Source organism: Entelurus aequoreus, linkage group LG06, assembly GCF_033978785.1.
Source record: "Entelurus aequoreus isolate RoL-2023_Sb linkage group LG06, RoL_Eaeq_v1.1, whole genome shotgun sequence".
Classification (NCBI taxonomy): Eukaryota; Metazoa; Chordata; class Actinopteri; order Syngnathiformes; family Syngnathidae; genus Entelurus; species Entelurus aequoreus.
The window spans coordinates 68,537,799-68,562,026 of NC_084736.1; the positions used below are offsets into that span (position 1 = coordinate 68,537,799).

General features: G+C 38.5%; 1 protein-coding gene across 1 annotated transcript in view; it reads right to left on the bottom strand.

Annotated features, from left to right (window-relative positions):
* Window positions 1-1,143: 1,143 nt before the first annotated feature.
* si:ch211-225b11.4 (tRNA (32-2'-O)-methyltransferase regulator THADA) overlaps window positions 1,144-24,228 on the bottom strand; it is a 35,553-nt gene continuing 12,468 nt past the window's right edge. The window contains exons 11-31 of the mRNA XM_062051315.1: window positions 23,751-23,948; window positions 22,966-23,680; window positions 21,673-21,825; window positions 21,483-21,592; window positions 21,255-21,415; window positions 19,446-19,615; window positions 19,217-19,372; window positions 18,994-19,145; window positions 18,773-18,910; window positions 14,833-14,937; window positions 14,550-14,750; window positions 14,317-14,467; window positions 13,993-14,242; window positions 13,404-13,640; window positions 13,139-13,343; window positions 8,237-8,425; window positions 3,861-4,093; window positions 3,631-3,789; window positions 3,283-3,546; window positions 3,009-3,211; window positions 1,144-2,168 (exon numbers count right to left, since the gene is read on the bottom strand). Of these exons, the coding sequence (XP_061907299.1) occupies window positions 1,918-2,168; window positions 3,009-3,211; window positions 3,283-3,546; window positions 3,631-3,789; window positions 3,861-4,093; window positions 8,237-8,425; window positions 13,139-13,343; window positions 13,404-13,640; window positions 13,993-14,242; window positions 14,317-14,467; window positions 14,550-14,750; window positions 14,833-14,937; window positions 18,773-18,910; window positions 18,994-19,145; window positions 19,217-19,372; window positions 19,446-19,615; window positions 21,255-21,415; window positions 21,483-21,592; window positions 21,673-21,825; window positions 22,966-23,680; window positions 23,751-23,948 (4,401 nt within the window). The 3' untranslated portion in view covers window positions 1,144-1,917. The remainder of the gene's footprint in view (window positions 2,169-3,008; window positions 3,212-3,282; window positions 3,547-3,630; window positions 3,790-3,860; window positions 4,094-8,236; window positions 8,426-13,138; window positions 13,344-13,403; window positions 13,641-13,992; window positions 14,243-14,316; window positions 14,468-14,549; window positions 14,751-14,832; window positions 14,938-18,772; window positions 18,911-18,993; window positions 19,146-19,216; window positions 19,373-19,445; window positions 19,616-21,254; window positions 21,416-21,482; window positions 21,593-21,672; window positions 21,826-22,965; window positions 23,681-23,750; window positions 23,949-24,228) is intronic.

Genomic DNA, 24,228 nt, shown 5'->3' on the forward strand with positions numbered 1-24,228 from the left:
TTAGCTTATAGCTGGAGAGAGACATAACTTTGTTTTCCAACCATGGGAAGGAACAGATTGAGTGTGAAAAACAAGGGTGAGAAGAAGTGGGTAATATTCATTGAATTAAAGAGCAAAATCATCAAAAACTTGGTGAAGCAATTCAGGCATATCACTGCTGGTCTGCACCATACTAAAGTAGAATGAGTCCAACGCCAACCAAGAATGTTTAAAATAATATCTATGCGGGGGACATTTATTTATGAAAATATGGAAAAGGTGCTGATGGTGTGTTTGATGGAGAAACAGCAGGAAGGAGATGCAGTAGAGGTCCACTGTCCAAGGTAAATACTGTACATTATTTTTGCATGACTTCATAAAACTGTAGTTGTTAGTAGTACATTCTTTTGTATTATTTTCACGCAATATTTAGTATCTAAGTTTGTTTCTGCTTAAAAGGCATGTTACGAGTTAAAATTGTGCTGCTTGGGGGCCAAAAACTGTATAAATGTAAATGTTGATTTGAGATACAAGTAGGTGCAAAATTCTTGTGTCCAGACAAAGTTTTTTTTGTGTAAGAAGGGTTTCTTACCTGCTGACAGTTTTGGCTGGCACTTCAACCTTCGTCAGAGCTGTTGTAGCTTCCTGGTGTGACGTGTCTGAAAACAGCTGACCGTGTTGAGAACTTTCTAAAAAATAAAATAATAATAATAATAATTCCCCGACCCGGCCATATCTGTTTTCAGTGTCCAAGGTGTGGGAACGCGTGTATGTCATTTACTCTCTGTTCAAGGTGTTGGCCTCTCGGTTCCTGATTTCCATAGCCTCCTTGATCCATCTCTTGTATTTATTTGTTTGTGTTGTTATGACTTTTTCCGTATCCCAGTCCATCTGTTATAGTCGATTTTTTGTTTTCTTATTCTGCTGTTTAAATAGGTATGGCTTGACAACAGATATGGCCGCGTCGTGGAACTTTATTTTGAAAGTTTTCCCGACCCGGTATTGGCCTGGTTTTCTCTGAACCTGATGCCTGAGATTCACGCCAGTGTTCAATGTTTGTCTCATCAGACCAAATAATTTTGTTTTTCATTGGTGAAAGTATTTCAAGTGCATTTGGCAAACTTTTTTTTCTAAGAAATGGCTTTGGTCTGGCCACTTTACCATACAGACCTGATTGGTGGAATGCTGCAGAGATGGTTGTACTTCTGGAAGGTTCTCCTCACTCCACAGAGGAACGCTGGAGCTCTGACAGAGTAACCATCGGGTTCTTGGTCACCTCCCTGACTAGACTAAGATGAATGCAGCAATGTACAGAGACATCCTGGATGAAAACCAATGCTTCCTATCCAATCTGATGGAGCTTGAGAGGTGCTGCACAGAGGAATGGGCAAAACTACCAATAGATAGGTGTGTCAAGCTAGTGGCATCGTATTCAAAAAGACTTGAGGCTGTAATTGCTGCCAAAGGTGCATCAACAAAGTATTGAGCATAGGCTGTGAATACTAATGTACATGTGATCTCTTATTATTATTATTTTTTTTTTAATACATTTGCAACATTTAAAACAAAAAAGTTTTTCCACATTGTCCCTTTGGGGTATTGTCTGTTGAATTTTCAGGACAAAAAGGACTTTATTCTATTTTGGAATAAGGCTGTGACGTGACAAAATGTGGAGAAAGTGGAGCGCTGTGGATACTTTTCGGATGCCCTGTACATTTGATCTCTTTGGTAAATGTTTGAAGGGCAAGGGGTTGTATTTACTAGTAAAAACAACAACACAGCAGGAAGGTGTTGTGAGGAACAATTTTCTTGTCCTCGCGTGCATAAAGGCCTCTTCTGTGTTACTGTGTATGTACGATGTGAAGACGGCAGTCACAGATTAAGGCTTGCTAAAAGTACACTAGCCTAGTGTCTGCCTGCAGCAAGAGCAGTCTTTGATTATTGAGAGTCTTTGTGCGACAGAGGCTTGTCTCCAGTCACAGCAGATGCTAGAGCAGAGCTCAAGTGGACACCTTGTTGACTTACAAGACTGCAAACTTCCTCTAAAGTTATCTGCAGGGCCAAAGGATCACAGAGGTGCCGCATATTGTCACAAGTTTTCAACAGATGCAGGAGAAAGGCAGCTCTGGTTAACAAGCCGCACATGGTGATGTGGAACTTGGGGTCCACCAGGAGAGTCAGCCGCTCAACTAGAAATTTGTAATACAGAAAAAAAGTATTACATTTAATGTCACCCTTAAGAATGTGCAGTCTACTCCTACAAAAATACATTGTATTCATAGCAGTATTTGCCATACAGTAATTTATTTAAAAATAAATGTATATATATATTTTTTTTTTAAACTTTTGGCTGTCCTAAATTTAAAAACAAAAGTTGAAAAAAAATTATTTTGCAATACTGTACATGAAAGCAACACTTCCTGCACTTTACTAAAGGTTAAAACGACCGTGATGCTAATTTCCATTAGCCTGTCAATGGGCTCGCCCATTGTAGGTGAGCATTAAGTTAGCAGCATAAGGGCCAACCTTGATTTTGTATGGTTGCTTTGCTGTTTATTCAGTTTATCTAAACCTTTATAGGAGAGTTAATCATTTATGTGCACTTCATGTGTACATTAATGTACTTTCCTTTGTGTGCTGATTAGTTTTATAGTAACGGTTAAAAAAAACTCCAGTTGGAGGTTTTTCATTTCTAATTCAAAGGAATGTTTACATATATGCCAAACTAAATCCCAACATTCATAGAGGGCAGCATAATATATGCAAACAAACCAGGGGTGTCCAAAGTGCGACCAGTGTTACATTGTAATAAAATAGGCAGCAACAATTGTAAAATACAGCCAAAGATATGTTGACATTGGAATAACTGATAGGTAATCTGTCCTTAAATATATGTGTACTGTTTTTTTAGCCTTTTTAAGACAATATACATGTGTCAATTATGCAAATTATACAATGACGTCATAGAGACACAAACAGATTACCAATCTGTGGGAAACACAGTTAAGTATCACAAAAAAGACAGCTACCTGGCGGGAGGTCTTTGCACAGTGCAAGGTTGCCTAGCAGTTGAGCAGTGTTCTCCTCCGCCCATATCCTCAGGCTCTGTGCCAACAGCAGAGATTCGGAGTGTTTTTCCACAATACGTAGGAGGTAAGGCAACACATGCGCGGACATTACTGAAGGCTCTGCAAAAACGTTAGCATCATCTGGCTCGTAGAGACTGCCATACCTAAGGAAGACACCATGTGATGGTTACAATCATCCAAACAGGTCTATTGTGGATTTGCCCAAGTAGCCCACCCGGGGTTTGCAGCATCTCCCAACACTGATCTCAGGTCAGAATGAGGCACATGAGACAGCAATGCCTCCATTGCTCCCGGAGTTTCCCAGCATTCCTCCAGCAACAGGTCCAGCAGGAGCGGCACAGTCAGGTTGACCTGCATGAGGCAGACACTCCTCTGGCCTCCTCTTTTGGTATGATGCAGTAAGGAGATAAATCTGGCTGCTTTTGTCCTCACCAGTTGGCTTTGGTCCTGCAGCAAATACAGGCCAGTGCTCAGCAACCTGCATGAGAGACATTCAACACTTTAAAGCATCGATTGCATTAAGGCATCAGTGGGGAAAACTGCTTGGAAATTCAAACAGTACTTGATGGTGATGGTTGGAGGAATGCGATTATGGCTCATTAGAGGAAGGCCAGCCACACGCAGAGCTTCAGCACAAGCTATCCTCAGAACCTCTGCAGAATTGGGGGACCGGTGAGACTCCAGAACACCACACCAGCGTTCGATCACTGAATCCTTAGGACTGTTATTTTTTGTACAAAGTCAGTGAAGTAGTGCAATTTTAAAATGTGTAAAAAAAAAGTGATGTCTGACCAATGGGAAAGCAGGAGACTTGCACCGTGCAGAGCTTGGGACAAAAAATCAGAACCACCTCTCTGATCCTCCAGGTCCTTTAACAACAAATCTACACACTCCAAGAGAACTGACTGGTCAAGAGAGGCTGGAAAAGGAGGAGAATCACCTCCCTTCATCACTGCTACTAATGCTGCAAGGTGGGCCCGGCGGTACTCCTCTGTGGGGGTCAACAAGGCTTCCCTGAGATTGGACTGCAGAGAAAAGAAAAGGGAAAACTACTACTCTAACCATTGGACATGAATACATTAGTATTAAATCAATACATACTGCAACAAAAAACATCCTCACTCTCAAAAAAAAAACTATTCCATACATTATTTTTGATTTGTTTGGTGAGTGATTTTTTTAACAATTAATTTCAAATGTTATATTCCCCATGATATTTCCTGGAATTTGTCACGCATGCCAATATGCAGGTCAAAGAAAGCACAATTATTTTAAAAAGTTATTTTTTTCTCTAGTGGAATAGCAATATGTTTTATTCAGCCTTCCGTGTTTTGACAAAAGCTGTAAATCGTAAAACATTTAAAAACACACCAAATGTGTCAAATAAAACATTAAGCAAAGCAGCCACTAAATCCAATGTACAATAGGATACAAAATAAGCCCCAAGCCGATGCTTGTACTGGAGAGGAGGGTATGCCAGATAGTTGAACCTCGGATTCAGGAGGAACAGTGTGGTTTTCGTCCTGGTCGTGGAACTGGGGACCAACTCTATACTCTCGGCAGTGTCCTTGAGGGTGGCATGGTAGTTTGCCCAACCAGTGTACATGTGCTTTGTAGACTTGGAGAAGGCATTCCACCGTGTCCCTCGGGAAGACCTGTGGAGAGTGCTCAGAGTATGGGGTATCGGACCACCTGGTTGTGGCGGTCCGCTCCATGTAGATAGATAGATAGATAGATAGTACTTTATTGATTCTTTCAGTATGATCATTGTCAGAGTTTGGTTCACATTGCGGGCTGTAAGTTGGACCCGTTTTCAGTAGGTTGGACTCCGTCAAGGCTACCCTTTTGTCACAGATTCTGTTTACAACCTTAATGGACAGAATTTCTAGCATAGTGAGGACGTTAAGGGGATCCGGTTTGGTGGCTGCAGGATTAGGCCTCTGCTTTTTGTGGATAATATGGTCCTGCTGGCTTTATCTAGCCAGGATCTTCAGCTCTCACTGGATTGGTTCGCAGCTGAGTGTAAAGCGACTGGAATGAAAATCAGCAATTCCAAGTCCCAGTCCATAGTTCTTGCCCGGAAAAGGGTGAAGTGTCATTTACGGGTTGGGAAGGAGATTTTTCCCCAAGTGGAGGAGTTCAAGTATCTTGGGTTCTTGTTCACAAGTGAGGGAAGAGTGGATAGTGAGATCAATAGCCAGATCGGCGCAGCATCTGCAGTAATGCGGACGCTGCATCGGTCCGTCGTTGTGGTGAAAAAGGAGCTAAGCCAGAAGGCTGAACTCTCAATTTGTAGGTTTATCAACGCCTACAGCTGCCAGCACTAAAAGATGAGCCTGTTTTGATGCTAAGATAAATGTTATGTTGTATTATATTTTTTATCATATTGTATATGTATTGTGTGCTTTTTTTATTTTTCTCTCTTTCTTTTCTTTTTCTTTTAAATTGTAATTTGACTGCCTTTTTTACATCATGGCCAGGGGACTACAGATGAAAACTAGCCTTCTGGCTAATTCTGGCTTATTTAACCATGTGTAGTCATGTGTTTTATGAAATTGCATTGTCCCCTTTTTTAAAAAAAATAAAAATAAATAATAATAATAATAATAATTTACTGGTCTATCTATGTCCCTATCCTCACCTATGGTCATGAGATTTGGGTTATAACTGAAAGGACAAGATCCCGGGTACAAGCGGCCGAAATTAGTTTCCTCCGTCGGGTGGCGGGACTCTCCCTTTGAGATAGGGTGAGAAGCTCTGTCATTCGGGAGGAGCTCAGAGTAAGGCCGCTGATCCTTCACATCGAAAAGAGCCAGATGAGGTGGTTCGGCATACTTACCAACCTTGAGACCTCCAAATTCGGGAGATTTGGGAGGGTTGAGGTGGGCGGGGTCGGGGTGGGCGGGGCGAGGAGTATATTTATAGCTAGAATTCACTGAAATTCAAGTATTTCTTATATATATATATATATATATATATATACATACATACATACATACAGGTATATATATATATATATATATATATATATATATATATATATATATATATATATATATATATATATACTGTATAAATATATACATATATATATATATATTAGGGCTGTGAATCTTTGGGTGTCCCACGATTCGATTCAATATCAATTCTTGGGGTCACGATTCGATTCAAAAGCGATTTTTTTTTTTCAATTCAACACTATTCTCGATTCAAAAACGATTTTTTCCCGATTCAAAGGGACTCTCTATTCATTCAATACATAGGATTTCAGCAGGATCTACCCCAGTCTGCTGACATGCAAGCAGAGTAGTAGATTTTTGTAAAAAGCTTTTATAATTGTAAAGGACAATGTTTTATCAACTGATTGCAATAGTGTAAATTTGTTTTAACTATTAATTGAACCAAAAATATGACTTATTTTATCTTTGTGAAAATATTGGACACAGTGTGTTGTCAAGCTTATGAGATGTGATGCAAGTGTAAGCCACTGTGACACTATTGTTCTTTTTTTTATTTTTATTTTTTATAAATGTCTAATGATAATGTCAATGAGGGATTTTTAATCACTGCTATGTTGAAATTGTAACTAATATTGATACTGTGTTGATAATATTAATTTTTGTTTCACTACTTTTGGTTTGTTCTGTGTTGTGTTTGTGTCTCCTCTCAATTGCTCTGTTTAATGCAGTTCTGAGTGTTGCTGGGTCGGGTTTGGTTTTGGAATTGGATTGCATTGTTATGGTGTTGCTGTGTATTGTTTTGTTGGATTGATTAATTTAATACAATTTTTTTGTTTTTTTTAAATAAATAAAAAAATCAATTAAAAAAAAAGAAAAGAGAATCGATTCTGAATCGCACGTGAGAATCGCGATTCGAATTCGAATCGATTTTTTCCCACACCCCTAATATATATATATATATATATATATATATATATATATATATATATATATATATATATATATATATATATATATATATATATACACAGTATATATATATATATATATATATATAAAATAAATACTTGACTTTCAGTGAATTCTAGATATATATATACATATATATATATGTATTTTATTATATATATATACATATAAATAAAATAAATACTTGAATTTCAGTGTTCATTTAGTTACACAAATACACACATAACACTCCTCTCTACTCATTGTTGTATTTAAAAGTACAATGCTTTGCAGCCAATAGCGCAGCCTTTGAAGGAGCGTAGGTATGGGCAGTGTAATATTCTGGGTTGGAGTCAATAACCAGGCGAGGCGACGTAGTTACGTCTCTTTACTTCATACTTCAGAACCGACTCCCACACTTGCCGTCAGGGTGCGCAATACAACGTGAACCGTTGGCCAACCAAAAAGTAACCACAGAACACTAGTGTTCTGTGGTTACTTTTTGGTTGGCCAAGTGGACGTGACGACAGGCTGTCCTCACTCAGGTCCGCACAGACCTGGAGGGGGCGTGCCTTAAGTCCGGCTGGAAATTGGGAGAAATTCAGGAGAATGGTTGTCCCGGGAGATTTTCGGGAGAGGCACTGAAATTCGGGAGGGTTGGGAAGTATGTGGTTCGGGCATCTGGACAGAATGCCCCCGAGCACCTCCCTCGGGAGATGTTTAGTGCGCGTCAGACCAGTAGGAGACCACGGGGAAGACCCAGGACACAGTGGAGAGACTATGTCTCCCAGCTGGCCTGGATTCCCAAAGAAGAGCTGGACGAAAAAGCTGGAGAGAGGGAAGTCTATGCTCTTGATCCGACTTCAGATAAGGGGAGGAAGGTGGATTGCAAAACAGCACATGTTGAAGCATGATAACATAAATCTGGAGGGAAATGAGTCTCTCTTTGGTGACAGCCTTTATAGTACACGTAAAACCTCATTTAAATAGGGCAGTCTACACTACTTTTGCACTTTGTATCCATTATACATGCAGTCTTAGTAATCACTTGCAAAACGCCCACTGAAAGTACACACAATTTTATAGTTTGCACACGCTTTTTAGCACGTCATTTGGATCTTGGTAGATAAGGCCCATAATGAGCAGACAGTTAGACTAATCTTTAAGATTAGAATGTTTCATATGGTAGAAGCAAAAATTAAATATATTTTGATCTTTGTTATAAAACAGGTTTTTCAAATTTGCCAGCCCGTAACTCACCTGCAACACATTCTGTATCAACTCTTTCAAGTGGGTAACCAGCAAAGTCTGGGTGTCTGCCAACCACCTGACCAGCGACACTTTTAGATCACAGCTCGCTGCTGTAAAAGTTTCCCAGATATCACATGCCCACTTGTGGTCTGCACATAGAAACTGGATGGCTTGTTGATGAAAGGAAGACAACCCAATCTGAAAAAAAAACAAACTAATAATAGTCAGACTGTCCTGTATCCCAGGAATAGAAAAAGTTCAAATCGCTTATAAATAGGGCTGGGCGATTATATGATCGTGACCGTTGATCACGATTAATTTGAGTTCGATCACTGTGCTCAGCTACGTATTAGCATATTTCCTTGATCAAACATGTTCAGTTCAGTTTAAATTCATTTCGAACATGCATACAATACAATGTAATGCATCACATATTTCCAGTTGTTTCATTACAACATGTCCAAAAAGGAGTAGGAAGAAACTGAGCTTATTTAATCCTACCCCTTTTCATACCATATACATTTTTCCCATTTCCTTGTTCTCTGTAACAGAACAATGAATACATAAATACATAAACAATATACCATAGTAAGCAAACAAATATTAAACATATAAATAATCTTTATCTAAAAATTTAAAAAAAGGGTTCAAGTTATTCATCATAATTTTTGTTCTGTGTACTTTGTGAACACTTGTAGTTGAAACAGTCTCTTAAACTGAATCATATTGGTGCTTTGTTTGATTTCTTTAGTTAATCCATTCCATAATCTCATTCCACATACAGATATGCTAAAGGTTTTAAGTGTTGTATGAGAATACAAATGACATGGAAATGTCTGTTGGAAGTTAACCGCAGTAGTAAACAGTAGGAAAGTAACGATGCTCGGTATAATCCTCCACGGGACAATCCACCTTTATTGACTGTGATCCTGTGTGTGTCTGTACGTTTGCGTGTGTTTGTGTGAAAGTGTGTCCGTGTGCGCGACCTCCCGTTCTGCCGTCACAACGTAATTAATGTTCAATCCGCTATGTGCCTCTTCCTACACAGCTGGAAGTGCAACCCAGAAGAACAAAATAAAGAAATATGACTAACACTAGCATAGAAGTTGAAACACAACATTTAAAAGGAGCAGTGACTTTAGTTTCACTATCTGCTGCAGCTCCCCAGTAATCCTGCCCTGAATGCAAACTTGCAAGCACTCACAAAATGTCTATGTGACTGTATTGGTCTTGACTGGAAGAATCAACACACCCACTAATTGAATCAGAAAAGGCATTTTCATATCTAAATATTTTTGAATCAGACTTTTTGCTTATATGTCTGCAAAGATTCCACTCCTCTAATATACATGTACTAAAACAACTTTGTGTTCTTTTTGTTTGTTTGTGGATTAAAAAAGTGTTCCTGAAATAATCTTCAGACTTATTTTATGTGTTGGTATTTTGCAGTACCTCAAATTCAAATTGCACTTTAATGTAATTTCATTCTATATAAGATAGAGTATTTGAGTAATATTTTAAAAACTCCACAATCTGGGTCACCGCTTGCCATTTGCCAAAGGACTGGTGAGAAGCACCGATGTATACAAGTAATTAAAGAATACAAATATTAATTTACCATTTGAAAGTGATGTTAAGTAAATGTTAACTTGAAATAAAAGTCTTATAGTATTCACTACACCGATGATACTTTGTTTACTGCAGAAAGTTTGTGAGGACAAGCAAAAAACAAAATAACTTTGAGAAGAAAAAAGTTGCTCTCTTTAGCCCCACAAAACGTACCAAAAAAGAAGCAAAACCGTTGCCCTAAAACCAGGCACAGACTGTAGCGTGGGTTACCTGCATCGTTACACCTGTAGTAAACACAATTATATATTAACAAAATAACAGCTGTCAGCATATATTACTTCTATCAAACATGGTGGAAATGTCTGTTACAAGATACTGCAGTAGTAAACAATAGGGATGCGGTTCCCGCTATAATCCTGCACGGGACAATCTGCTTTAAGAAAAAAAAAATAGTGATATCTATCAAGATCGGATGATATGAAAAAATTAATTGTGATCATTCTTTTTTGCCATATCGCCCAGCTTTACTTATAAATAACTACATATTCCTCGAAAAGGGCTGTCAACCTTTTTTTAATAGTGGGCTACTGTACATCACATCATCTTCAACAACGGATATATTAAGAGGGCTGTCTACATACCCAAGGATTCCACCCACCCTGCACAGCCTTTCTTTAATCCCCTCCCCTCCGGCAGGAGGCTGCGGAGCATTATGAGTAGGACCACCAGAGTGAGGACCAGCTTCTTTCCGGAAGCTGCTAGACTGCTGAACTCCGATGGCGATCCGTAGCAATGCAAACTATTTTGTCTGAACTTTAGACTCTAAAGCAGGGGTGTCAAACTCATTTTAGATGGGGGGCCACATAGAGGAAAGTCTACTCCCAAGTGGGCCGGACTGGTAAAATCACGGCACGATAACTTAAAAATAAAGACAACTTCAGATTGTTTTCTTTTTTTTTTAAATAGAACAAGCACTTTCTGAAAATGTACAAATCATAATGTTGTTGGGTTTTTTTTTACACTTACATGTTGTGGTTAACAGTATTCTATCTTTATTTGTCATTATTTATACTTTCTGAATAAATTATGTGATAATATTCATCAGTCAAATCATTGGTGTTGATTTTCAATCTATCAAGATAAAAAAAAAAATATCAAAATCATGTTATTCATGTAGTTTGATCATTTTCCTGGACTGGTGCACTCACATCATGTGGTTACTTCTTTTTTTTTTTACATATGTAGCATCATCCCCAATGATACAAAGAATTGCTATTGCGACATCTAGTGGACACATTTAGAACGGCGGTTTCTTTCATTCCAAAATTTCGGCTCATTTTTATATTTAGCAAACTTATCCCGCGGGCCGGATAAAACCTGTTCGGGGGCCTGATCCGGCCCACGGGCCGTACGTTTGACACCCCTGCTCTAAAGACTACTCTTCGTCAGAAGGGACAGAAGGTTTCACAGTAACCTTTCCATCGGATTGGCTCTAACCAGGAGACAAAAGTAAGTGACCAATACAAAAGGAGGTCAGTTGCTGGGCCGTTTATTCTATTCAATGCCTACCCCTAAGTGCCAAAACTGAGCAAAATAAGGATCACGCACGCAGGCAGAGAGTGGGTATTTTTGGCACTGTTTTGACGCCATACGCATGCCCAAAATATGCTGAACTGGGCTTTTGCAAACCAAACCAAACCACTTGGTTTGGTTTTGCGGTCATTGTTTTTACATTCTATTTTCACCACAATATCAATCTATTCTATTCTATATTTGTGTAGCTATAATGTATTTATTCATATTAAACTATGCTATATATAACCTACGATATTTAAAACCTACTCTATTTATAGACCATTCTATTTAAATTATCATGTACAGTCGTGCCTTGTTTATCGCTGATAATTGGTTACGGACATGACCGTGGCAAGGTAAACGAATTTCCAGGAAGTAAGAATCATTAATTAATTAATTTAGAACCAAAAAACTGTAGAATATGCTTGAAAAAATATCAAAACAAAGTATGCGATGTGGTGAAGTGGCAATATATGAAACGTGATGTGGCGAGGGACTGTAATCTATGTAAAATCTATTCCTATTAACCTATGGCACTTATAACCTACTCTAATAATAACCTATGATATTTATAACCCACCGTTTGTTCTGGGCTATAGAGGGCACCGGTACTTAAGCCGCACACACCAAATTTTAGAAAAAAACATTTTTTTTACATATTTTAGCCACACCGGACTATAAGCCTATATACTGGTACAAAAGATTTTGTAAATATTTATTACCATACCATAATTGGTTCCAAATGGTGCCTGTAACATGGCAGCAAAACGGCTGATAAAAAAAAAAAAAACAGAAGTCATTGTCATGGACCCACAAGCTGCAGAGGCTAGCTCTCCAATTAGCTAAACAGACTCAGTAACTGCACGGTGACGTTTTGGCGAATTTACAAAACTGAAACAATCCCAAAATAATGACAATGTAAGTTAGTAATACTAACAGACACTTGTAAACGGGTTAGCATATTCGCTAATGCTAACGACGCTATCTTGATTACATTAAGACAATACGTACCAACATGCATGGAAACACTCCTACAGACATCGCACGTGGGACGGTTTAGTAAGTATGAATTGTTTTACTTGTATTGTAAAAGTTACAAACGTTGCTTGAAGTGATGAATGAATAATCTATACGAGCAGTAACGCTATGGACGGTTGTAATTCTTCTTCAAGGCAAGAAACAGGACATACATTTTCAACCGGCAGCACCTGCAATGAGCAAACTTTTTCAAAAGATGGCGCCGTAGCACAAACAATAACACACCTTTTCAGTGTTTCTGTCGGTGTAATATGAAAACTATTTGTTGAATACAAAACATAATCGCCGTTAGCGAAGAAAAATTAATAAATTAGCCGCACAATTTTATAAGCCCCAGGATTCAAAGCATTAGAAAAAAGTAGCGGCTTATAATCCAGAAAATACGGTACTCTATTTATATCTTATATTATTACAATTATGTACATACTGTCGTTCTTGTGGTACTCATTGGGTTAAATCTGAGACCTTGGGTACTAAATTCCGCACCAATTTATGTGTGCTGGGATGACAATAAATTTCCTTGAATTTATTATGGTTGCGCTCAGACGGCTGCCTGTAGCTTGGAGACAATATACATGTGTAATAGCCTCATGATATCATTTTCTTTTTGGTCACTGGCAAGCATTGCTTGACTTAGCTCTCAATCAATGGGGAATTGTGGTCGCTGGCTACGACCTAATTTACATAAACATGTTGGTACAGCAGTTGTATACAATATGTATCACACACCTGAAGTCCCTGTTGAGTTCTTCCAAGGTCAAGAACGAGAATGTCAAAGAGCTTTGACAAGAAAGTCTCACAGCAACCTTTTCTTATCAACTCCACCACCGCGACATATGCAGCTCTCACCAGAGGGCAGCGCTGATCGTTGGTGGCGAGCCACACTGATGCCTCGACAGCACTCACCACTGCGTGGAACTCTGCTGCACATACGCTGTGAACACAGACACGTCAGGATACGGTAAATGAATGATGCTTTCTCTAATTGTCTCACCAGTCTATACTGAGAGCTCGGTCCAGCAGAGCTTTAATGTGCAGCAGCTGTCCGTGGAGCAAGTTGTGACAGCAATGCTCTGGTGTACGGGGCAACTGGGCCGTCAGCTTGATGAGGACATTCATGTACTCTGAGGGGGGAGTCATGGCGACCAGCGCCTTTGAGGCCATCACTCTTACACTGTAAACGGGACTGGCAGACAGCTGGAGTAGAGGAGGTAGGAAGTCTGCCAATGTTCTGGTGGGATTAAAAAAAAATCAGGCACACACAATCATACTTTTAAGACAGTGATTCTCAAACTGTGGTACGCGTACCACTAGTGGTATGCCAAAGAATCACTTAAATATTTAAACACCGTGTTACTGTTCAAACTGTGTGTAATGTTACAGTGACTAAAATATTAAATATACTTGTTCAATAAAACCTCTGCCTTGTTTTTAATGAATACTTAGGCCTACTAATCTACTGTATTGTTGGTCATTATGGTGGTAATTGGAGAGCCAAGTGTTTTCTGAGGTGGTATTTGCAGAAAAAAATGTGAGAACCACTGCTTTAATATACAAAAAAAACAAAATTATTATTGTCTTACTCTGCTGAATCCTGGACTCCAGGCTGGAGTTGGGATAACAAAGTAAGGATTGGATAGAGCGCGGGGTGCAGGCGGAGCCTGGCTTCGTCGGGTGGACATTGAAGGTCACTAGATGCCCCTTTAAGCTCCTCAAGAAGAAAGGGTTGCAGAGAAGAGTAGTGGTGGAAGAAGGCATCGGTGGACATACCATGTTTAGTTCCACCCTCGTCACCGCTGGGCCTCTGACCAAGCATCCTTGAGCAGAGAGAACCTGGCGAACAATTTCAACATGAGCAGCCTAACTTTGCAGCGCCATCACTTATGCAGACAAAATGTGTGTCGTACTGTAAAGCTGCAGTGCTGCATTCCTCATGGCCCAGCAGGGTGAACTGAGCAGTGTGAGAGACAAAACGGCAACAGTTGGAGCAAACTGGAGGATGGCAACACCCAGGCCAGATCCACGTACTAGAGCCTGCAAGGTGTGAACCGCACACACCTGTGACGGGAAACACAACTAGGTGTTAGAATTTGTCTTCGAAGTCGTTACTTTTATCCTTGTTGCGGTTCTGTTTATGCACCTGTGGGAGGTCCAGCGTCTGGTCCCAGTTCTCAGGAAGGGGAGTTCTGGCTGTATCCAGTAAGGTTTGCATGCTGTGCGCCAAGAGTGGCCGTGTTTTACTAGCCTCCTCTGCAGACAAAACGCACTGGATGAGCATAGGCAACCCTGCGGCTCGTCGGGTTACAGACGTCACACTAGGAGATTGAACCACTTGTAATCCCTGAGGAGATCAGACAGAAACATTCAACATATGTCAGCCAGTATCTTCTGCAGCATACAAGTGAGGATGTAGCGCAGCTCACTTGTTGGAGCATTAAAGCTGGTATATATCTGAGCTCAGGATCAGTGCTGCTAAGAAGAGAGGAACAGAACCTGGTGAAGCCCACAGCGCATCCCTCTACTGCCCCCTGGTGGACAGAATGGAAATTTAGTGTAAGAATGTCAATTCAAAATTGAGTCCAAATGTTTGTCTAGACCAGGGGTCACCAACCTTTTTGAAACCAAGAGCTACTTCTTGGGTACTGATTAATGCGAAGGGCTACCAGTTTGATACACACTTAAATAAATTGACAGAAATAGCCAATTTGCTCAATTAAACTTTAACTCTATGTTATTATTAATAATTAATGATATTTACACTTAATTGAACGGTTTAAAAGAGGAGAAAACACGAAAAAAATGACAATTAAATTTTGAAACAGTTTATTTTCAATTTCGACTCTTTAAAATTCAAAATTCAACCGAAAAAAAGAAGAGAAAAACTAGCTAATTCGAATCTTTTTATGGAACATCATTAGTAATTTTTCCTGATTAAGATTAATTTTAGAATTTTGATGACATGTTTTAAATAGGTTAAAATCCAATCTGCACTTTGTTAGAATATATAACAAATTGGACCAAGCTATATTTCTAACAAAGACAAATCATTATTTCTTCTAGATTTTCCAGAACAAAATTTTTAAAAGAAATTCAAAAGACTTTGAAATAAGATTTAAATTTGATTGTACAGATTTTCTAGATTTGCCAGAATAATTTTTTTGAATTTTAATCATAATAAGTTTAAAGAAATATTTCACAAATATTCTTTGTCGAAAAAACAGAAGCTAAAATGAAGAATTAAATTAAAATGTATTTATTATTCTTTACAATAAAAAAAATAAATTTACTTGAACATTGATTTAAATTGTCAGGAAAGAAGAGGAAGGAATTTAAAAGGTAAAAAGGTATATGTGTTTAAAAATCCTAAAATCATTTTTAAGGTTGTATTTTTTCTCTAAAATTGTCTTTCTGAAAGTTATGAGAAGCAAAGTAAAAAAAATGTATGAATTTATTTAAATAAGTGAAGACCAAGTCTTTAAAATATTTTCTTGGATTTTCAAATTCTATTTGAGTTTTGTCTCTCTTAGAATTAAAAATGTCGAGCAAAGCGAGACCAGCTTGCTCGTAAATAAATAAAATTTAAAAAATAGAGGCAGCTCACTGGTAAGTGCTGCTATTTGAGCTATTTTTACAACAGGCCAGCGGGCTACTCATCTGGTCCTTACGGGCAACCTGGTGCCCGCGGGCACCGCATTGGTGACCCCTGGTCTAGACATTTTTATATTTTGTCCAGCTTCACAATGCATTGTCCAAAATTCTATTTAATTTGTTTAAGTTTGTTCCTTCAGACACTAGATATTTTTGTCCCGATAAGAAATTGATCCACAGGTGAATTTTCTGTTTCCTAAAATAAATAATTTATTGTTCGGGGTTAGAGCACATTTACATGTGCAGCTGGGATATGCTGCAGCACCCCCCGCAACCCCTAGAGAGACAAGCGGTAGAAATGGATGGATGCAAGGATTAAAATGATCAAAATATGGTAAATATTGAACATATTACATATTGTTATGAAAGTGTCTGTTACTACATTATATACTGTGTAGACTTGCAGTGTGTATAAAAAACGTTGATGGAGTTTCAAAGTTGTTTGAGGCTTTGAAGGCTACAATGGTGATTCCCTACTAATAAAAGTCTCAATCAATCAATCCCATTAGCCCAATCTTTCAAGCGTTTTTTATCATCTTTAAAATCCTAAAAAAAAAAAAAAAAAGACATGTGTGGTCTTGTTTCTCATAATGATGGTGAACGATTCTTTATGGTTGTTTTAAATTCCAACAAAAGTGCAGTTCCTCTTTAAGTATCATTCTCAAGTATTGATATCTCTGGAGAGCCAGCCAGGAGCAGGCATGCAAATAGCTGAGCTAACTACTAAGTTAGCTTTAAAAACACCAAGAAATAAGTACTGAGTAAACTTCAAGAAGAGGAGATGGGACTTTGTTATAGCAGAAAGTAAACAGTTATTAACACACAATTAACAAGTAATATATTAACAATCTAGAGAGAGGATAATATAACAACTGTTGGTGTGTCGGCATTGTCACAGTCACTACACGACATGTAAGAGGACGGCATACCGATCCATAAACAGTTGGCGTCGATACCAAGGGTAGTATCAATGTATGATCTATACTAGTGTTTAGGTCGATATTTTTTATTAGGATTTTGAGGGCAAAATCGAAAGGATTTAAATGAGTACTTGGTAGTAGTTTTTGCTTATGTTTAGTTATTGCAGACTGGGGGGGGGGCATATATATATATATATATATATATATATATATATATATATATATATATACACACACACTACCGTTCAAAAGTTTGGGGTCACCCAAACAATCTTGTGGAATAGCCTTCATTTCTAAGAACAAGAATAGACTGTCGAGTTTAAGATGAAAGTTCTCTTTTTCTGGCCATTTTGAGCGTTTAATTGACCCCACAAATGTGATGTTCCAGAAACTCAATCTGCTCAAAGGAAGGTCAGTTTTGAAACTTCTGTAATGAGCTAAACTGTTTTCAGATGTGTGAACATGATTGCACAAGGGTTTTCTAATCATCAATTAGCCTTCTGAGCCAATGAGCAAACACATTGTACCATTAGAACACTGGAGTGATAGTTGCTGGAAATGGGCCTCTATACACCTATGTAGATATTGCACCAAAAACCAGACATTTGCAGCTAGAATAGTCATTTAGCACATTAGCAATGTATAGAGTGTATTTCTTTAAAGTTAAGACTAGTTTAAAGTTATCTTCATTGAAAAGTACAGTGCTTTTCCTTCAAAAATAAGGACATTTCAATGTGACCCCAAACTTTTGAACGGTAGTGTATATATATACAGTATATATATATATATATATATTTTTTTTTATATACATATATATAATATATATATATATATATATATATATATATATATATATATATATATATATATATATATATATATATATATATATATATATATATATATATATATATAGCTTATACATATACACAGTATGAGTACATATCATTATAATATACTATATCATTGATAATTATTATAATTGGTTACTAAGAATATGTGACAGCTCTTACCTTGTTTACTTATGTGACAACCTCCTTAAGATTTTTATTCAATTACAAATATCAAGCAGCAAAATTGCGCTAAACATGGATAAGTGCGCAGAGTGTGTTTTGCATTTTCCCCCATCATCCCTTGTAATGGATTTAAATGGGTGTAATTTAGACTTTTTTAATGTTGATGGGACATTTTTATAATATCCACAAAGTTCAATGAGCAGGTTGTGCTATGTTTGACCATGTTTGTTAAATGTTTGTGCTGGTTGATTTTTTTTCTGCACCATGACTTAGGAAGGTTGTTTGGATTGGGTCATATAAATACATTCTATGTTTGGTTACAATTAATGGTTGAGTTATTATCATTGGCCACCATATGGCAACAAAAAGATAGCTGGTCATTTGTATAGGATATGAACACTGTGCTGTCTCGCGGACCAAATTGAGCTAGCATACTGTGTTTTGGACACCCCTGATTTATTCTGTACTATTGACTTTGGTTTACTCAGGCAATTGTATGTCATAAAAGAGAATAAGGGATTAGTTTAAACCATTGTGATGATACTGTTAAACTGTCAATAGCACTTACTTAAATAGAAAATATAAGTATACATGTGATTAGTATTGGTATCGGCAATCTCACTCATGTATCGGACTCGGAATCGGCAGCATAAAACCCGACTCGAAACACCCCGAGTGATTTGGTTATTCATGTAAATAGTCTATGTTGATAGTTAACAAATATTTATCACTCTACAATACCTGCATATGAGATGGAGCAACACTTGATACAGACTTACCCAGTGACGGCATTTGAGGAAAATATTTTTGAAAATGTCCGACGCTGTTTTTTGATGATGTTTTGTTAGAAAACATGTTCCAGGCTTACATTCTGCAAGAATTCTCTCAACCAGAGCACCTAAAAGGATCCCTGTTTCCTAGTAATTAGAATGAAACAAACGCACATGAACAAAGCCCAATCGTGCTAAAACGTAAAATTGCCATGAGAGTTTTGTTGTACCTTGAGTGAGACCCAGCAGCAGGTGAGAACAAGGCTGTGTTCTTCTGACAACAGGACACACTCTTCTCCTACATCTCGTTGGTTTCCTCCAGATGAGTGTGCTATCAGAGAGTTGATGGCGTTTCCCATATCACAAAAAGAAGGGGGAGTATCTAAAGGAGAAGACAGCAATCATGGCAGATACAGTGATCTTAAGCTTTGAACTGAGCCCAATGAAGATTACCACTTTCAGTATCCTGTTGTCCTTGCAGCACACCCAGCAGGAGCAGTGAGATGTTCTCCAGCAGGCTCAGCACCTTAGTGGTCAGTGCAGGACCAAGCGAATCGTAGATGCTGCATGTGGCCTCCAACAAGCATCGCTGTAGAGCGCTCAGCACACCTTGAAAATAAATAACCCCAGAACTGATTGTCTCTAATGGGGAGTGTCTACTTCTCCAAACATCTGGACTTACTGTGTATGGGCTTGGTTCTGGCAGCGAGCATCATGTCTGCCTCGGCTGTAAGGTAATGATCCTCAAGCTCTTTCACAAGGAAGCTTATGAAGCCAGAAGCCTTTATATGATGGCCGCCATCAATAGAGATGTCACAGTTTAGTTTGCAGTCTTCATGGAGGCCTTGCCATCTAAATAAAGAGTGTGAGATTTTAAATGATTTATGTAGTAGAGGGAAACAAAGGTCTTTATGTTCAGTTTTGACTGAGACTAGAATCAAAGGAGCCATAACGACCAGATGACCGATATTTCACTAACAAGTCACCTATATGTATTTTTTGCTACTGACAATAAATTTCCCATAATAACAATTACTTTTTGAGTAATAAGGAGACAACTTTGAATGACTTCTTTCCATTATCAGACTCGGTATGTTGCCCCTTCTTGGTGTGACGTATTCACAGAACTGGAGCCTATTTCCCTGCATAAACAGTGTGGATAAAGGCATGTAAAATTATTATTTCGATCACTTAATAGCATATTTTTGTCTGCCTGGTCCACGATTACTTCAAAACTGATATGGTTAACATTATGAGCGACAAAAGAAATATAAAAGAATCCTAATTTCCGGACTTCCCTTGTCTTCCATTGACACCATAGGCTCTGTTTCCTCATGCTCTTTCAGTATTTCCTCAAGCATCTTAAATAAAACATCAGTGGAAGAGGACACCGTTTTTTTTAAAGGTTCTCTTGCTTTTGAGCACCGGTTCTCACTCAGTCTTTCTCCTATTAAGGGTGCCTATGATTTTTGTGTTTGCATTTGGCTTGAGTGTTGCGTCTATTTTTTTTTCTATTCAAACTCTGACCTTTCTTCTTTGAAGTCAGAATCATTAAAATTATACTCCTTTCGCTTGGCGGCCGCCTGTCCTAGTTTACGCAACTGATATGGTTAACATTATGAGCAAAAAAAGAAATATAAATATGATTATCTATAGACACCATAGCCTGTGTTTCCATATCTTCAGTGTCTGTCCATCATAAGTGTTTTCTTAAGCTTATAATGACATATATTTACCTTTTTTTGGTGTGTGTGTTCCCACCCTTCTAAAGCTGGCGGATATGTTTCATTAAGACGAATATTTATCCAAGTTTTTTCAGCATTTTCTTAAGCACAATGCAACTCCATTCAAGGTACAACTCTAGCCATAAAACATCAGTAGAAGAGGACACAAAATACTTTATTTTTTCTCTGCTTTATCCCTGCTCCGTGGTGGAGCTTGTGTCCTCTCACTGAACCTACACATCCGTGTTTACGATATTAACAATATTAAGCTTCATAATGTAGCCACTAGTGTGTCTGCTCCAAGAAAAAAACACAAAGGCTCGGTGACACCAACCCAGCAAAAAGTGGCCAAAACTTGTACATCTTGTAATATGCAAACATTTTTTCCCCAGGTTCTGACTCAGTCTTTCTCCCCCCAAGGGTATTTCTTCTTCAAATTCAGTCTCTTGTAGTTACGTCAGCTAAAGGTGGGCGTTCCAAAGTATTCTAAAATCACTCGTTTGTCTATTTTGTGGGGAATTTTACCTGTAGTCATCATTTGTAGGTCCAGAGCTATTAAATAAGTGCCAAAGTTGTCAGCATTAATGGGCCCTACTGAGAAATGTTTCTTATAATTTTGGCTATTTACCAACACGAAAGAGTGAAACTATTAAACACCTCTCTGCATAGCAGTCAATAAGACTGCAAATGACAACCAAAGTAATAAACATGTTATGGTATGTAAGCGTAAATGAACAAGATAAGGCAGTAATGTTGGACGGACATACTTGTGATGGAGGACCTTCATCATTAATGCCCCCATCTGAGCCTGCTGGACCCGAGGACTGCACAACAACTGCTTGGTCCTAGCAAGCAAAGCAGCTGTGATATCTTCAGGCAGAGCAGGCGGAAAAAATCTCACCAATAACCCAGCTGACAGCTCACGAATCTGAAAAGCAAACATTTATCTTCTTATTTTCCATCGTGGAAATAAAATGTTAGTGAGGCGGCGCTACCTCATTTGTGGAATCTTCCAAACAGCTGATGAAAACCAGCAGTTTTTCCCTGGAGAAGAAGTCCCACTGTCCTCTGAACCTGGCACAATTAACGAGAGCCCCCATGTTCACTGGAGACAACAACAAATAGAGGGGATGGAATATTTCAAATCAAACATTGATATTCATAATCACAGTGCCCCACACTGACTAGGTGGTTGTCCCTTCCTCTTGTCGGGGCTCCAAGTGTCTGTGCAGGTTTCAAACAGCGCAGACATAAACAGTAAGACCGTCTTCTTCCTCTGGTAGCTGTGTCCTGGTGTCAGATTGGAGCATGCAAGCTGACATAACCAGTCCACAAAACCTAAAATAACAAATGTTTCTTTTTAATAAACAGCAGAGAAGACATTTTAATGTCAAACTTCATAAGGTACACCCGCAAAATCCTATTATAGTGGTACCTAAAATTAAGAGTGCTTCGAGGTAAGAGCTATCTTTCAGCTAATTGCTATACTTTAACCCATTAGTTGGTGTAGCAAATGTCAAAATGAACTCCGTAAGATTCGACCTAAATATCTGGTCTTACTCACTAACAATAGTTTATAGCAAGAGATAGCCATAACTTTGTTTTCCAAACATGGAAAGGAAGAAAGCGAGTGTGAAGGATAATGTTGAGAAGAAAAAGTGGATGATATTCATTGAATTATAGAAATAAATCATCAAAATCATGACCAACGGTGTCGCAAACTTGGTGAAGAAATTTGAGTGTATTACTGCTAGTTTGCACCATGTTATAATAATAAATAAAAGGCGGACATTTATCCATGAAAATATGGAAAATCTGCTGATGGTGTGATTGACAGAGAAGTAACTGGAAGGAGATATCATAGATGTCACTCTCCAAGGTAAATGCTGTACATTGTATTACTTCACAAAACGAATGTAGTTGTTCATACAATATTTATATTCCAAAAGATAGTTTTTTGTTAAAAATTTAATTTAGTTAAAAGCTCCATTAAAAATAACCAATTAAGCTCATAAGTATAGGTAGAACGGTACATCAAATGAAAGCATTAAATTCATATTATGTCTTTTGAAAATAAGAGTATTAAAAAGATAAATAAATATGACAATAAAAGTAAAATATAAAAAAATATATTTAAAAAAAAAACAAGCTTAAGTATGAAGCAGTGCCAGACAACTACACTACTGCAAACATACGTCAAAAACTGCTTTAAAAAAAAAAAATAGGTAGAAGACACACAGCAAATGTATTACGAAGATAAAAACATGTTTGGATTCATAAAAACAATTGTAGAAGTGCATGGTGGCAGCAAATCTGCTACAGTCAGATGGTTCCGATATTGAATCTTAGATCAGACCTTTGTGTGCTTGAATGGGTTTCCTCCCACAGTCCACAAACATGCATGTTAGTAAATTGTAACCAACATTTGGAAAATGGGAGTATGAATGGTTGTGTGTCCAAATGTGCCCTGTATCTCACCTATCCCCTGGTCCAGAATGTCCTGTGAGTGTTCCGTCATCTGGTCCGTGTGTCCCTTGCTTTTTTGATGTTTGATCTGTGCCAAGCACCCATCTCTAATCCGAACCAAAAATTTCCTCACCGCTGCTTGAAAATGTTGTCGAAACAGTGAAGACTCAGAGTTGAGGTTCTGAGGAATGAAGGTCTTCAGGATTTCTAGTTCTTCTGCTGTTGGCGCCTCTTTGGTTTTGGGGCTACAACACAGGAGGTTGAGAGCGGCAAGTCGAACTTTGTCGTCTGCAGACCCTAGAGCTAGCTGGAGAGTTTTAAAGGTGGAATCCCCCTGCAGTGCCCATGGGGAACCTCCGGTTGTGGTTCGGTAGCTATTCATGATGAAAGCCCAAGCACAGAGATGACCTGGGGAGAATGGGTCTAAGGAGGCCAGCAGTGGCTCGATAGCCAAGGGGAAGACTTGGAGGGTGGATGGCAATAAGTGTGTGGAGCTGTTGCGCTGAAGAAGAACTGCGTGTGAAGTCAATGCCTCAAGAATGACAGGAAGCCAACATTTTGCCCACTGACTGGCCAGATCAGACTCAGACTTTGGAGAGTCACCATTAAGCTCTTTTCTCTGGTGTTGGATCAGACACTTGTAAAGTTCTGAGCCGCTCGGAGACAGATGATCATTTGACATGCACTTCAGAAGATGATTTGGTAACTCAGCATACTGACTCAGCACCTGCTCGATGAAAGAAATCATGCAGTAAACTAAAAACTGCATTAAACCAGAAAAAAAAAATCAAGGTCACCTTGTCTGTTTCTAAATATGGAAGCAGAGCACAGAGGCGATGGTATTTGGCTTTAGATTCCCATGGGAGATGGATAATCCGTTGAAGCAGAGTCATATAAAGAGGCTTCTCGGTGTCACCAAACTGCTCACAGTCCATCTTGTAGACGTCCAACAGGAGGCTAAAGGCAACACGGGCACAGTCTGACACACCTTCAACCTAACAGGGCACATAATGTAATGCATTACCCAGAAGTTAACGAATTACATATTTTCTGACTTATAAATGTTGTTACATTGTTTGATGCCAGATCGTCAAATCCTAAGGTTCATGCATTTTGGCGTGAGCTTGCGCGCAATTTTGGGAGTTTTGGAGTCTGGCTATGTTGTGACATCACAGCGAGGTGGACGATCTTATTTAGACATTGAATCAAGCTCCTAGCCAGGGGAGGAGGAAGAGGAACACAAAACAAGGTAAGATAAATTATTATTTTCATTTA